Raw genomic sequence first — 12131 nt, 5'->3', positions numbered from 1 at the left:
TAGCATCTCAGCAGGCAGGCACCATCTTAGAAGAGGGTTCTCCTCCTTGCAAGAGAAGGGGGAAGCATCTCTGCTAAAGTGCCACCTGCAATTTTTGTAAGAGCTTGCATTATATATATATACAGTTAAAAAGATGTCTAACACACTTAATCGACTAAATACTGCAGCCTCAATGAAGGTTTGTTTTTCTAACCACAATATGTACACATGCATTAATGCTGGTTCTCTGCTGGAAAGTTGTAATGAAATTAAAGAAAGAACACAACTGAAAGCAGATTATACCGCAAGGCTACCACAGTAATCCAGAGCGCAGGATTTTCACAGCAGAATTTCTTTTTGGACAACATTACATGAAAATGTACAGATTATTCAAGGAATAGGGAGAAGAGGGCTGTAAGAAGGGGGGGGGGATATCTGTGAAAGGAAAGCACGGTTACTCTAATTATCTCTGGCTTTGTGGAACTGCAGAGCTCTGTGCTGAATTATTAATACTAGGCTTAACAGGTTTGGACAAACAGCTATGTAGGTCAGACTCACTTTTAGACCCTGACAATACTGAAGCTAATGTTCAGACAGCATCTGAAGGGACGTGAAACCTCTGATGCATTATTAAAGAACGTGGCTTTCAACTATCCCAGGAAACTGCATGTAATTAATGCCACAATAATTAAGATTTCCATGTAAAAAAAGATATTCTATCAAATTCTATTCACCTGTACACACAGGTTTATTCTCGTGCCTCCCTTTCATCTTATGCATAATTTCCATTTAAGGTTTCTAATTTTTATTATAAAGCTCATCAATTACGAAAAGCAAAAGTGTGGGGGGGGGAGGGAGGGCAGAGAAAGAAAAGGTTCGCTCTCACGGCCATCCATAAATGAAGCTGACAAACTGAGTGGAGAGTGCAGAACTCCAAATCTTGCAGCTTTACAAAGTCCATTGTCAGTACTAATGTAGCTATTTGACATTTTACAGCAGATTAGTCAAATTCTGCTGCACAGAAAGACATGGGGAGTGGAGAGGAGAGGGGGAAGAGAAGCAGGCAACATTCCTCCTGTCCTTGTTGACATGCTTCTCTCCTAACATGGCCTGCAATCCAATACTGCTAGTCTCCTGAAATTCAACTGAAATGAATCATATTCCTTCCATCTATTCACATGCACTATTTACCTAGCTTTCACCAGGTGGTGCTACACTTCTCTATGCCTCTGCCAATTTACAGGTGAAAATGGCAGAATAGACAGTCCCCAGACTCAGAAATTCTTGGGGTGAGGGTTGGAATCTTGGGTAGCAAGACTGCAAAGACCTCTGCCTCACTGCTGGAGGGCTGGATTGAAGAGCTGTCACCAGTATGACTGAGCTGTGTTGTCATTGGCTTTCTTGTGAACCCTGGGGTTTCTTTAAAGCTTACCAGGGGTCCTTCAGTGAGAAGAACATGAAGGGCAGATAAGCAGCCTTCAAAAAAGCCTCGCCTACGGATACTGATCTTCCCTGCAAGAGAATTCTTGGCCTGCTATGGGGAGCCTTCTCTGCTTACACAGAGCAGCATGAAATGAGTGACATGCCTCCCCCAATTCCTCTAGAGCAGGCTTTCTCAACCTGTGGGTCCCCAGATGTTGTTGGACTACAACTCCCATCATCCCTAGCTAGCAAGGCCAGAGCTCAGGGATGATGGGAGTTGTAGTCCAACAACATTTGGGGACCCACAGGTTGAGAACCACTGCTCTAGGGCATGCTAAGCTATTGTGGCAAACGTGCAGAGGGTTCCCAGGCATTCTAAAGTCCTCATGTGACAAGAAAGAGTGGAATCGAGCACATTCACCCCCACTTCAGGGTTCAAAATCGTGCAGGTAGCCTACATGAGCAGAACAGAATCCCCATTCCATTACAGAGGCAAACAGGGATGGCAAGAAGATGACAGGTGTTGCAGCTAGTGCGTTCACAAGCACTCTCCCTCATCACTGGGGGGATTTAGAACTCCAGCACATGGCTCTTCCCTGAGGGATAATCATGCATTGTGACTGGGCACGTAAAAAACTGCCAGCGACTCTCAACAGTCTTAGGTATCATGGTTCACTGGCAGTGCCTTAATCAAATTACAAGTAAAGGCCCAGTTACATCCAGCTCTAGGTGACATCCATTGGAATCAATGGGATTTGGCCATGCATAATTAGGCACAGGTTGCTCTCTAATGAGGGATCACTTATATCCCGTATGTGTTGAGATGCCAACTGCATTGTAGGTTTGTGCCTGGAACCACAGAGTTATGTGAGCAAACCCTGCTGCCACAAAGTGGGTTTTCGTAGGGAAAATTTGCAGGGCAGATGCAGTCAGTAGGAGGTGAATTGGCTGCTTTCCTCCTGCAACTACCCCTCCAGGTTCCAGACCTAGATTTGCATTGCAACAATGCAACTTGGGTGCATCGTATGCGATTCTGGCCAATGTGTGGACTCATACGCAGATGGACTCACACAGAAATAAGGAGACTTAGGATGGGATGCAGCAAAGTAGCCCTATCAGCATAAAGGCTGCTCAAGAACTTCTGCTTGTGCATATTCCCTTGGCAGAAGCCCCAGAACAGCCCATGGAGGAAGGAAAGTGGGATTGTTCCACCTGGCAAGCTGAACTGCTCGCACAGACACAACATTCATAACAGTGCAATGCTGAACTCCACTCTTAGTCTGCAAAGCTATATATAGTTGCTTGGACATAAGCCTTGTTGAACTCAATGGGACTAACTTCTGAGTGGACTGCATAAGATTACACTGTGAGAAAATACTCAAAGTGGGAGGGGGGGGATCCAATTTTGCTATCCATGTCTTCTTCCCAACCTGTCTGGTTGATTCCATGCTCAGGACAATGTTTCTGACATCTTCCTTCTATGCCATCCTTCATTTTATTTCAGCATCTGTCCAACAGTTTTTCATTTGCCAGAGTGACTGATGCTTGCAATCACTAGACTATTTCTTATATACCGAGGGCTGACAGTTTGGTTCTCTGAGGGCTTCCCTGTAGTTTTAGAGTTACCTTTTGCTGGAAGGCATTTGGGAGGATTAATTTCCACTTCTTTAATTTCCTCTCATTGGCCTCCAAAATGTTTATTCTCCTTTGTCGTTCTGTTATCTGTCTGCCTGTCATAATATTTCTATATGTGACACAATTATATGATCTGCAGTATTCATATAAAGGAGCAGTTTATATGATCAGCAGAATTGCAATAAAACTTTGTCTCCTCCCTTGGAGTAGACCACTTCAGCCTTTGAGAAGGGTTACGTTCTTTCCCCCTTCCAACCCCCAAACCGTGCATGAAAAAATAGCACATGAGTAGGAAGGATTAGACGGTTTTGTTATTGGTAAGAAGCATTCAAACATGCAACCCACAGCTCTCAAACGCAAGCCCACGTAGTTGCAGTCCACATAAAGTGTTATCACTTGATTCTGCTGATTATATAAACTGGCCCTAATATTAACTCGTTTACTGCAGGGGTGGCTAAATTGTGCCCCTTCGGATTTTGTTGGACTACAACACTCTGGCTGGCTGGAACCGATGCAAGCTGGAATCCAACAGCATCGGCAGGGACACAAGTCAGCTATTCCTGCTAACCTAGAATACATAAGTGGACTCTGGCTGAGGTTTCAATGCACCAGTGAGCTTTTGCACAGTTTGTTTAGGGAGCTTCCCAAAGTTTGGTCCCTGTGGAGCAGCTTGGGGATTATAGATCTGCTTTGCTTCCGAAGGCTGGACACAGCCTCTTTAAATTTCCTGCACAGCTCCTCCTGATCAGTGCTTGATGTCCATGATTTGTATATGCAAAACAAAACAAAACAAATACGTGCAATGTTCAGGTAATTTAAAATTAGGGTATTTTCCTTCATGTAAGTTATGGTGGGTTTTGCTTCAAACAGGCAATAAGTGTACTGATCCGTGGAAACCCTTATTAATGTTTTTTGGGGGGAGAAAACACTAAGCCTATATACGTACATAATTTTGACACCTATACATAATGTAATCATTCTCTAAATTTTGTTAACTTAATGCCAAGTAAGTTCTAATAATGGTGCCAGTATAACCAAACGGTGGGAAATTTAAATCTCAAAATATGCAAGCAGATATTGCAGGAGACAGTTATTAACTGTGTTGGTATGTACAGATTTCCTAGCCTCTCTCTAGCACTATTCAAAACGTAGAAATATATTTAAAAGAGATCCCTTAATGCTTAACAGTTTCTGTAGAATAGAAAAGCTAGAGGGGGGAGGGGGGAGGAAGATTACTTACGTCGTTTGCAGCCGCATTTTTTTATCCTTTTGGGATCTGTGATGTCATCATGACAGGCCTTGCAGTAAAAAAATGCCCTAGAGAGGGAGGGAGAATGGAAAAACTGACACATTTCTTAATCCATACAAATGAAATTAGTCCCACATTTCCTCCTTGCTACAAGTGCCAAATTAATGAAACATGCCAGCACTAATTTCCTTTAATCTTTTGAAAGGTTTAGACATTTAAAAAAGGAAATGTTTGCTACAAGACAATTAATTTCAAACACAAGGCCGGGTGATTCAAGTTCGTGCTTCTTTTAATAAATTTAACTTGAAAATAATTGGGGGAACGGTTAATAAATATGACACGGTGGATCAGATCATCCAGCTTTCATCTTGGAAAGTAGCATCCAAAGTGACTTTATTATCCAAACACACAAGAGATGAAAACACTGTTCTTGGCAGGGGAATTGCTGGCTCAAAGCCCCCTGGTTTTTATTTTTATTTTATATATTTTTTTTTAAAAAAGCAGACAGCTGAAGATATATAAGGCCATTTGTTCCATTTAGTTTCACATAGCTTAATGTTTTAGAGGAATTCAGATGCTGTCATGAAACAAATGCAGGACAATAGCAATTATTCTTGCAATTACAGTGCTTAGACAGACACCTCTGATGCTTTACGGATATTTGGCTTGGCTTAAGGACTCCTCTGTGAAAGGTACTTCTGCTCATACAAAGGGGGGGGGTCACTCATTTATCCTTTTCTGTGGCCCTCCATGTACCCCACCGAACCAGCATGAGGTCAGGGCCCCGTGCACGCACCTTATTGCAGGAAAGTATAAACAGGGAGGAGAGAGCTGGCAACTTCCTGCTTGCTGTGAGGACCTCTGATCCAACATACTATTATTTATCAATGTATTTCTAAATGACATTGTGACAGACAGCAGGGGCTTGGGGCTAAATGAACTGCCTTTTTTAAAGGTTCTCCTCACCCATATACTTTGAGCATGTGGTGAGATCATGTTTTGAGGGTCTCTAACTTCCAAGACATAGTTCTACAACAGGCAAGGCTTTGTGGTTGCAGCACCCTCTTTATGGCGCTCTCTCCCAAGTGAGACCCATTAGGCTGGCTCCCTTATGCTCTTTAGGAGGTTGACAAAGGGTGTTCTTCTGAAAGGCCCTTCAAGACCCATGTGGCTGGTGTCACCTGATAATACAGATTAGTCTTATGATGCAATGTTGGTGATGTTCAATTGGTATGCTGTTTTAGTGCTGATTTCAAATCTTTAGGTTATTTTATGTGAGTAAGCGTAGGCTGCCTTGAGGTCCACCTTGGGCCCATTTGTTGGGGCAGAGCTTGCTCCAGCTTACCTGGACGGGGCTAGGGTGAAGCAAAGTGACAATAAAATTGGGGATGGATGGGTGACAGTCCTGCCTCACACCAGCCCCATTTGGGTGTGGAGTTGATGCAGTGATGCTGGTGTCGGGAGCATGGTTCCACCATACCACATGGGCCACCACTGAGTTGGAACTACAGTATCTGTTTGTGGGCTTTTCAGAGTCATCTGATTACCTGCCAGCAGAAACAGAACACTGGACTACATGGGTCTGGACTACATGGGTCAGAACCAGCAAGGCCTTCTCTATCTTTTATCTGCACTGCTGAGGGTTTGCTTCATTCCTCACCAGATGAAGGGAATTTATGTGGGACTAGTTTCTGAAACATGCCTTGGACAGTTGCCAGCCCAGGTTACTAAGACAGTTTAAAGTTGCACCATATACCACATTGAAGAAGGAGAAGGAGGAGAAGGAGAAGGAGAAGGAAAAGAAGGAGAAGGAGAAGGAGAAGGGGATGGAGAAGGAAAAGAAGGAGAAGGAGAAGGAGAAGGAGAAGGAGAGGGAGAGGGAGAGGGAGAGGGAGAGGGAGAAGAAGGAGATCTAGAGAACAACATAAAATCTGACAACGTATTACCTTTTTACTTCTTTGGCATCGCTTGCAATGAAGAATCCTAAAGTACCCTCTTGAATCTTCACATGGTTTCCAGGATTGATTAATATACTGTCCGACGAAACCAAACAAAACAAAAAACAAACAAAAGCCAAGAAGACAACATCATGAGGTCATGCTGCTTTTCAGTTGTGAAATCAAACTAATAGCTTTATCTTTGTTCTGTGATAGGGGGCCCATTAGTTGAGAAAAATCAAAATAAGAAACCTGGAAGCCACTTTTATTGAAGGTCTCGAATCTGACCAGGGCTCCAATCTAAAGCATATTTTAAATATACCTAAAATTCAAAGGAAAAAACAATGGCAATAATCATACAACTAACTCCCAACACTTGCGTTAGGAGTTGTGTGTCTTAAATTAGGAGAGGAAAAGTCTATGGAGCCTCTCAGAAAAGCTTTGATTTTTTTTGCTCTGCGTTAAAGGCTGACAAAATCATAATGATTGATGTGAAAGGAAGTGATTCCCAAGGAAAGAGTTGCTTGGAAAAGGCTCTATTTCTCAGGCATTTTACCTCTTCATGTCAATTTCTGTTGAAATAGGGACGTTATTAATGGGCCCCCTATCTCTATATATCACATTACTTACAGTACAATACACATATATACTCAAGGGGAATGGTACAAGACAACCAGTTACTGTAGCTAAAGAAAACATAAAATGAGTATAATGGTTAATAATTTCTCCATCCCAAAGCTCCTTTTCAATGTGTTGCCAATGGATAAAAATAAATTACTCATCCTTTCAGGGCAAGGATGAAATCAGCTAGATCTGAAGAAAGGGGATAATATCTAATCACATTGTTCCTTGATAACCTCTGTGAATTTCAGGTACGGTCATCAAAATGAATTATTTTGGGTTTCAGGCAGTAATCAGCATAAGTCTAAACAATGCCAGCTCAGGGGTCTTGCAACTACATGAGGTTTGGTGGGATGTTGGGTAAATATAGAAGTCCATTTAGCGAGTATGTAACTCATCATCATGTGTAGGTATATAAACATTTGGAAAGCCAAATCAATGTTTAATTTTATCTCACTTTCAACATCAGCTTAGAAATATGGAGCCAGAGTAAACGTCTCTTCACTGCAGGACAGCACAGAGAACTGACTTACTAGCTGGATACACACAGGCTGTGGTAACTTACCACTTGATAAATGGTCGTGTCTTTTTAGTGTGAAATATATTGAAGGAATAACTGGTTCTTTGTGTTAAAGGATGTTAAGTGGGGGCTTTAGCATATTATTAACACTAAAGACTGGATGAATTTCTCTGGTGTTGCATCCTAATATCCTGATGAGCATGGGTGTTCATGAATCCCCCTTCTCATCTGCCCCAAATCCCACCCATGAGAAACCAGGTTCTCTTATTCCAATGCAAAGTTCACTGGGAATGTATTTAGTGATGGCAGGGGGTGGGGTCAGGAGGTCCCCAGCATTAACTTTTGCATAAACAGCAGCAGGGAGCTTGGACACTGTGTTGTGTTAACACCAGTAATCATTTTTCTCTTAAGTTTTTTTCTGTATTCAGAGCAGCTTGTTCTGTGAAGTATCAGGGAATCCTAAATTCTTCTAGGGCAGAACATAGGAGGCAATGGGTAAGATATTATTATTATTATTATTATTATTATTATTATTATTATTATTACTATTACTACCATCATCACTGTGACACTTTTGTGTTCCTAGAATAGCTGGTTCCCTTCAATAACTCCTCATCCATTTTAAGGAAAGTCTGTGAAACTTGCCCTATTAATAAACTGGATCATCTAAGCTATTTAGGACTCTACCCTTTGTTTGTGGCAAAGCCTAAGAATTTCCCAAGTAGTGTGAGAAGAGTGTTAATTCTTTTGCTTTGTCTGTGTTAGGTGAGAGGAGAGTCGACATCCATGCAATACAACTTGGCAGAAAACCATGTTTTTAAAGGGATGAAGCCGATAGGACAGTTAAAGCACATACATATGAACACATGGCACAAACAGTGCAGGTCACAAAGGGTACAGTTTCCTGGCATTGTCCTGTCAGAGTTGTTGTCCCCCACCCTCAAGAAATACTGCTATAAATTGTATACTTGGAAAACCTTGAAGTACATGGAAGAGATTCTGTAGCACATTGGATCACCAGAAATAATGGGAGGTATCTAACTAGACAGTTCCACCAATGCAAGGACTTTTAGCTGTGAAATGGAGCCTTGCCACCTTCTCCTTTCCCTGCATGCCCCAACCTCCGCCTTAAATCTGCTCTGGAGTGTTGTTGGAGTGGAAATCCAGAACATATTTTGGGGGGACGGTGGAGTTTCATTGTGCAGCTAAAAGTCATTGTGCCAGGAGAACTGATACCACCCAAAGTTGGGAAGCAGAGATTTAGTTTCATATTTACTGCTATATCTGCAGTATCTAGCATCTGCACTGACTTTTCTCTTTTCTAACCAGGACCGGACTGACTAATATAATTGACAAGGGAGGGAAGCACAGCCATCCAGCCTCTTCTCCTTCACTGATCAATACGTGCAAGAGAAAGCAGTGAAGGATGACATCATTGCTTCAGTCACATGCCAATCATATCAGTGCCCTTGCACTAATTGGTCAGAACCCTGGAAGACAGGAAGAGGTTTAACTTCTTACGAAACAAATGAGTAGAATTAGAGTTGCCACTCAATTTCACCTGAAGCAAACATCAAATTTGGAAGTTCCCACTCGGGCAAAACATCCAAGAAATTTTGGGGGAACCAAAAGAGATTTTTACTTTATTTTGCTACTTATTTTTTACTATTTAAATAAGACAAGCAAAATGCCCCAGGTGGTTTTTCCAGAAAGGAGAGGTCCTTTGTACCCAAACAGAAAATGTGAGTGAAGGTTGTTATATAAGCTTGTCTGTCACTCAGCAGTACTGGATATCCTGGTGGAGCTGGTAAAAAATACAAAACTTGATTTAACTCAGGGATAGGGTTTGCCAAAAGTGAAATTCCAGAATGACTTTTGGAGGCTCTTGCCCAAGGTATTTCAAAGGAAGCAAGAATGAATTTTAAATGCAGCTAAGAGAACTTTCTCTAGGAAAGGGCATTAAGCACAGTAGGAATGTCTCCAGCAGGTTTTTCCTGATAGCCTCACATTTAAAAGAGCTACAGATCCTTTTAAAAAAGAAAAACGGCTGAAAATTCAGGAGAAGGAGGCTTGAATATCCATAGTGAGTTACGGCCCCGCATGCAGACCTCTGCTATATTCAGGTATATGAGCGATTAACATTGACTACATTTGAATAAGTATTCATGAAGGGAGATGTTGTTGGGGGTTGTTTTTTTTTAAGTCTATTGGAGATGATAAACTTATGTTGGATACAAAGCTCACAAGGAGAGTTGACACTCAGTATATCTATTGTGAAAGCAAAGCTGGATGTGGAATTCTAAAATATGGGCCTGAAGTTGAGAAATATCAATTCTTGATATTTTCACCATACACAGGCATGTCTTGAGCCAGAAAAAAACTAATACATCAATTTAGACAATTCTAGGCAGATATTAAAGCTCTCTAAAGAATCTTGCTATAAACCACAAATGACTTAGGTATCATATTTTGGCAGATTCTTTTCAGTTTACAAAGCCTGAGAATTCTTAGCAAAGTGAGACTTACTATGGGCCTGCCTGATCCTTACTATTCCTGGCTTATTTGATCTCGTCTAATATGCACTGGATTATGGAGAAAGCTAGAGAGTTCCAGAAAAACATCTACTTCTGCTTCATTGACTACACAAAAGCCTTTGTGTCGACCACAGCAAACTATGGCAAGTTCTTAAAGAAATGGGAGTGCCTGATCACCTCATCTGTCTCCTGAGAAATCTCTATGTGGGACAAGAAGCTACAATTAGAACTGGATATGGAACAACTGATTGGTTCAAAACTGGGAAAGGAGTACGACAAGGCTGTATATTGTCTCCCTGCTTATTTAACTTATATGCAGAATTCATCATGCGAAAGGCTGGACTGGATGAATCCCAAGCCAGAATTAAGATTGCCCAAAGAAATATCAACAACCTCAGATAGGCAGATGACACATCCTTGATGGCAGAAAGTGAGGGGTAATTAAAGAACCTTTCAATGAGGATGAACGAGGAGAGCGCAAAATATGGTCTGAAGCTCAACAAAAAAACTAAGATCATGGCCACTGGTCCCATCACCTCCTGGCAAATAGAAGGGGATGAAATTGAGGCAGTGAGATTCTTGGGCTCCATGATCACTGCGGATGATGACAGCAGTCACGAAATTAAAAGACGCCTGCTTCTTGGGAGCAAAGCAATGACAAACCTAGACAGCATCTTAAAAAGCAGAGACGTCATCTTGCCGACAAAGGTCCGTATACTTAAAGCTATGGTTTTCCCAGTAGTGATGTATGGAAGTGAGAGCTGGACCATAAAGAAGGCTGATCACCAAAGAATTGATGCTTTTGAATTATGGTGCTGGGGGAGACTCTTGAGAGTCCCATGGACTGCAAGAAGATCAAACCTATCCATTCTGAAGGAAATCAGCCCTGAGTGCTCACTGGAAGGACAGATCGTGAAGCTGAGGCTCCAATACTTTGGCCACCTCATGAGAAGAGAAGACTCTCTGGAAAAGACCCTGATGTTGGGAAAGATGGAGGGCACAAGGAGAAGGGGACAACAGAGGATGAGATGGTTGGACAGTGTTCTCAAAGCTACCAACAAGAGTTTGACCAAACTGCAGGAGGCAGTGGAAGACAGGAGTGCCTGGCATGCTCTGTTCCATGGGGTCACGAAGAGTCGGACACAACTAAACAACAACAATATGGAGAGGTTATCAATAGCTCTCCAAGAGAAAAGAACAACACTTATTCCAGATAAGATTGCATGGTTCGTTGGGGGTTCTGCGGGTGCTGATTAGGGTGTTCACCCTGTTTTGGTTGGAGTTTGCACTTTCCTTTAAGAATCAGCTTCATAGCTTGGAGGTCTGGAGAATCATGAGTCTGTTAGCATGGTTGGATACTCAGGAGGCATTAATGGCCATAAATATTTTTACCAGCTTAAATTTGCTCACCAACAGGTCTAAGATTGGTCATTTATGTTCTAATGGCATCCAGGTTATATTACTGTAACATGCTCTATGAAAGCCTGCTTTTGAGAAATAATAATAATAATAATTTATGCCCTGCCCATCTGATTGGGTTGTCCCAGCCACTCTGGGTGGCTTCCAACAAATATAAAAGCATAATAAAATATCAAACATTAAAAACTTCCCTATACAGGACTCCCTTCATATGTCTTCTAAAAGTTGTATATTTATCTCCTTGAAATCTGATTGGAGGGTGTTCCACAAGGTAGGCACCATGACAGCAAAGGCTGCCTGGTTCCCTGTAACTTCACTTCTCGCAGTGAGCTAGATATGTGTCCAGGCTGAACAATGGGAGTGGACACGCTCCTTCAGGTATACAGGGCTGAGGCTCTTGTACATCTGACAGGAGGGCGCTCAGAAGTGCTCCGATACAGCAATTGGACTGGAGCATTTTGACCAAGCAAAGTGTAAAGCGCATATTACTTTGGTGTTATATCATCTCCACTAGTTGCCATTTTTTTGATGAGCCTAGTTCAAAGTGTTAGTCGTAATCTTTAAGACTTTAAATGGTCTGGGACAGAGATACCCACATATGTACCCAGCCAAATACTTAGGTCAACCTTGGAGGCCCTTCTCTCCATTCTTCTACCATGCTGTAAGCAATTATAATGAATAGGCTTTTTCAGTCACCTTGTCAGACTTGTGGAACATCCTCATCTGCTTGCCCCATTGTCACTGGGCCTTCCACTAGACTGTAAATATGTTCTTTTCTAGAACATTTGGCAGGTGTGTTCTAGAATGTGTGGCCC

At 42.0% G+C, this 12131-nt stretch overlaps 1 protein-coding gene across 14 annotated transcripts in view; it reads right to left on the bottom strand.

Annotated features, from left to right (window-relative positions):
- KCNMA1 (potassium calcium-activated channel subfamily M alpha 1) overlaps positions 1-12131 on the bottom strand; it is a 546631-nt gene that overhangs the window by 127806 nt on the left and 406694 nt on the right. For all 14 annotated transcript variants that reach the window (XM_083440310.1, XM_083440306.1, XM_083440312.1 and 11 more), the window contains 2 exons: positions 6232-6318; positions 4277-4353 (listed from right to left, as the gene is read on the bottom strand). In XM_083440310.1, coding sequence (XP_083296436.1) covers positions 4277-4353; positions 6232-6318 — 164 coding nt within the window. The remainder of the gene's footprint in view (positions 1-4276; positions 4354-6231; positions 6319-12131) is intronic.

This window comes from Podarcis tiliguerta, assembly GCF_965153285.1.
Source record: "Podarcis tiliguerta genome assembly, chromosome: 5".
Taxonomy (NCBI): domain Eukaryota; kingdom Metazoa; phylum Chordata; class Lepidosauria; order Squamata; family Lacertidae; genus Podarcis; species Podarcis tiliguerta.
Note: the sequence above shows the minus strand (reverse complement) of the source record. Positions and strands in the feature narration are given on the sequence as shown.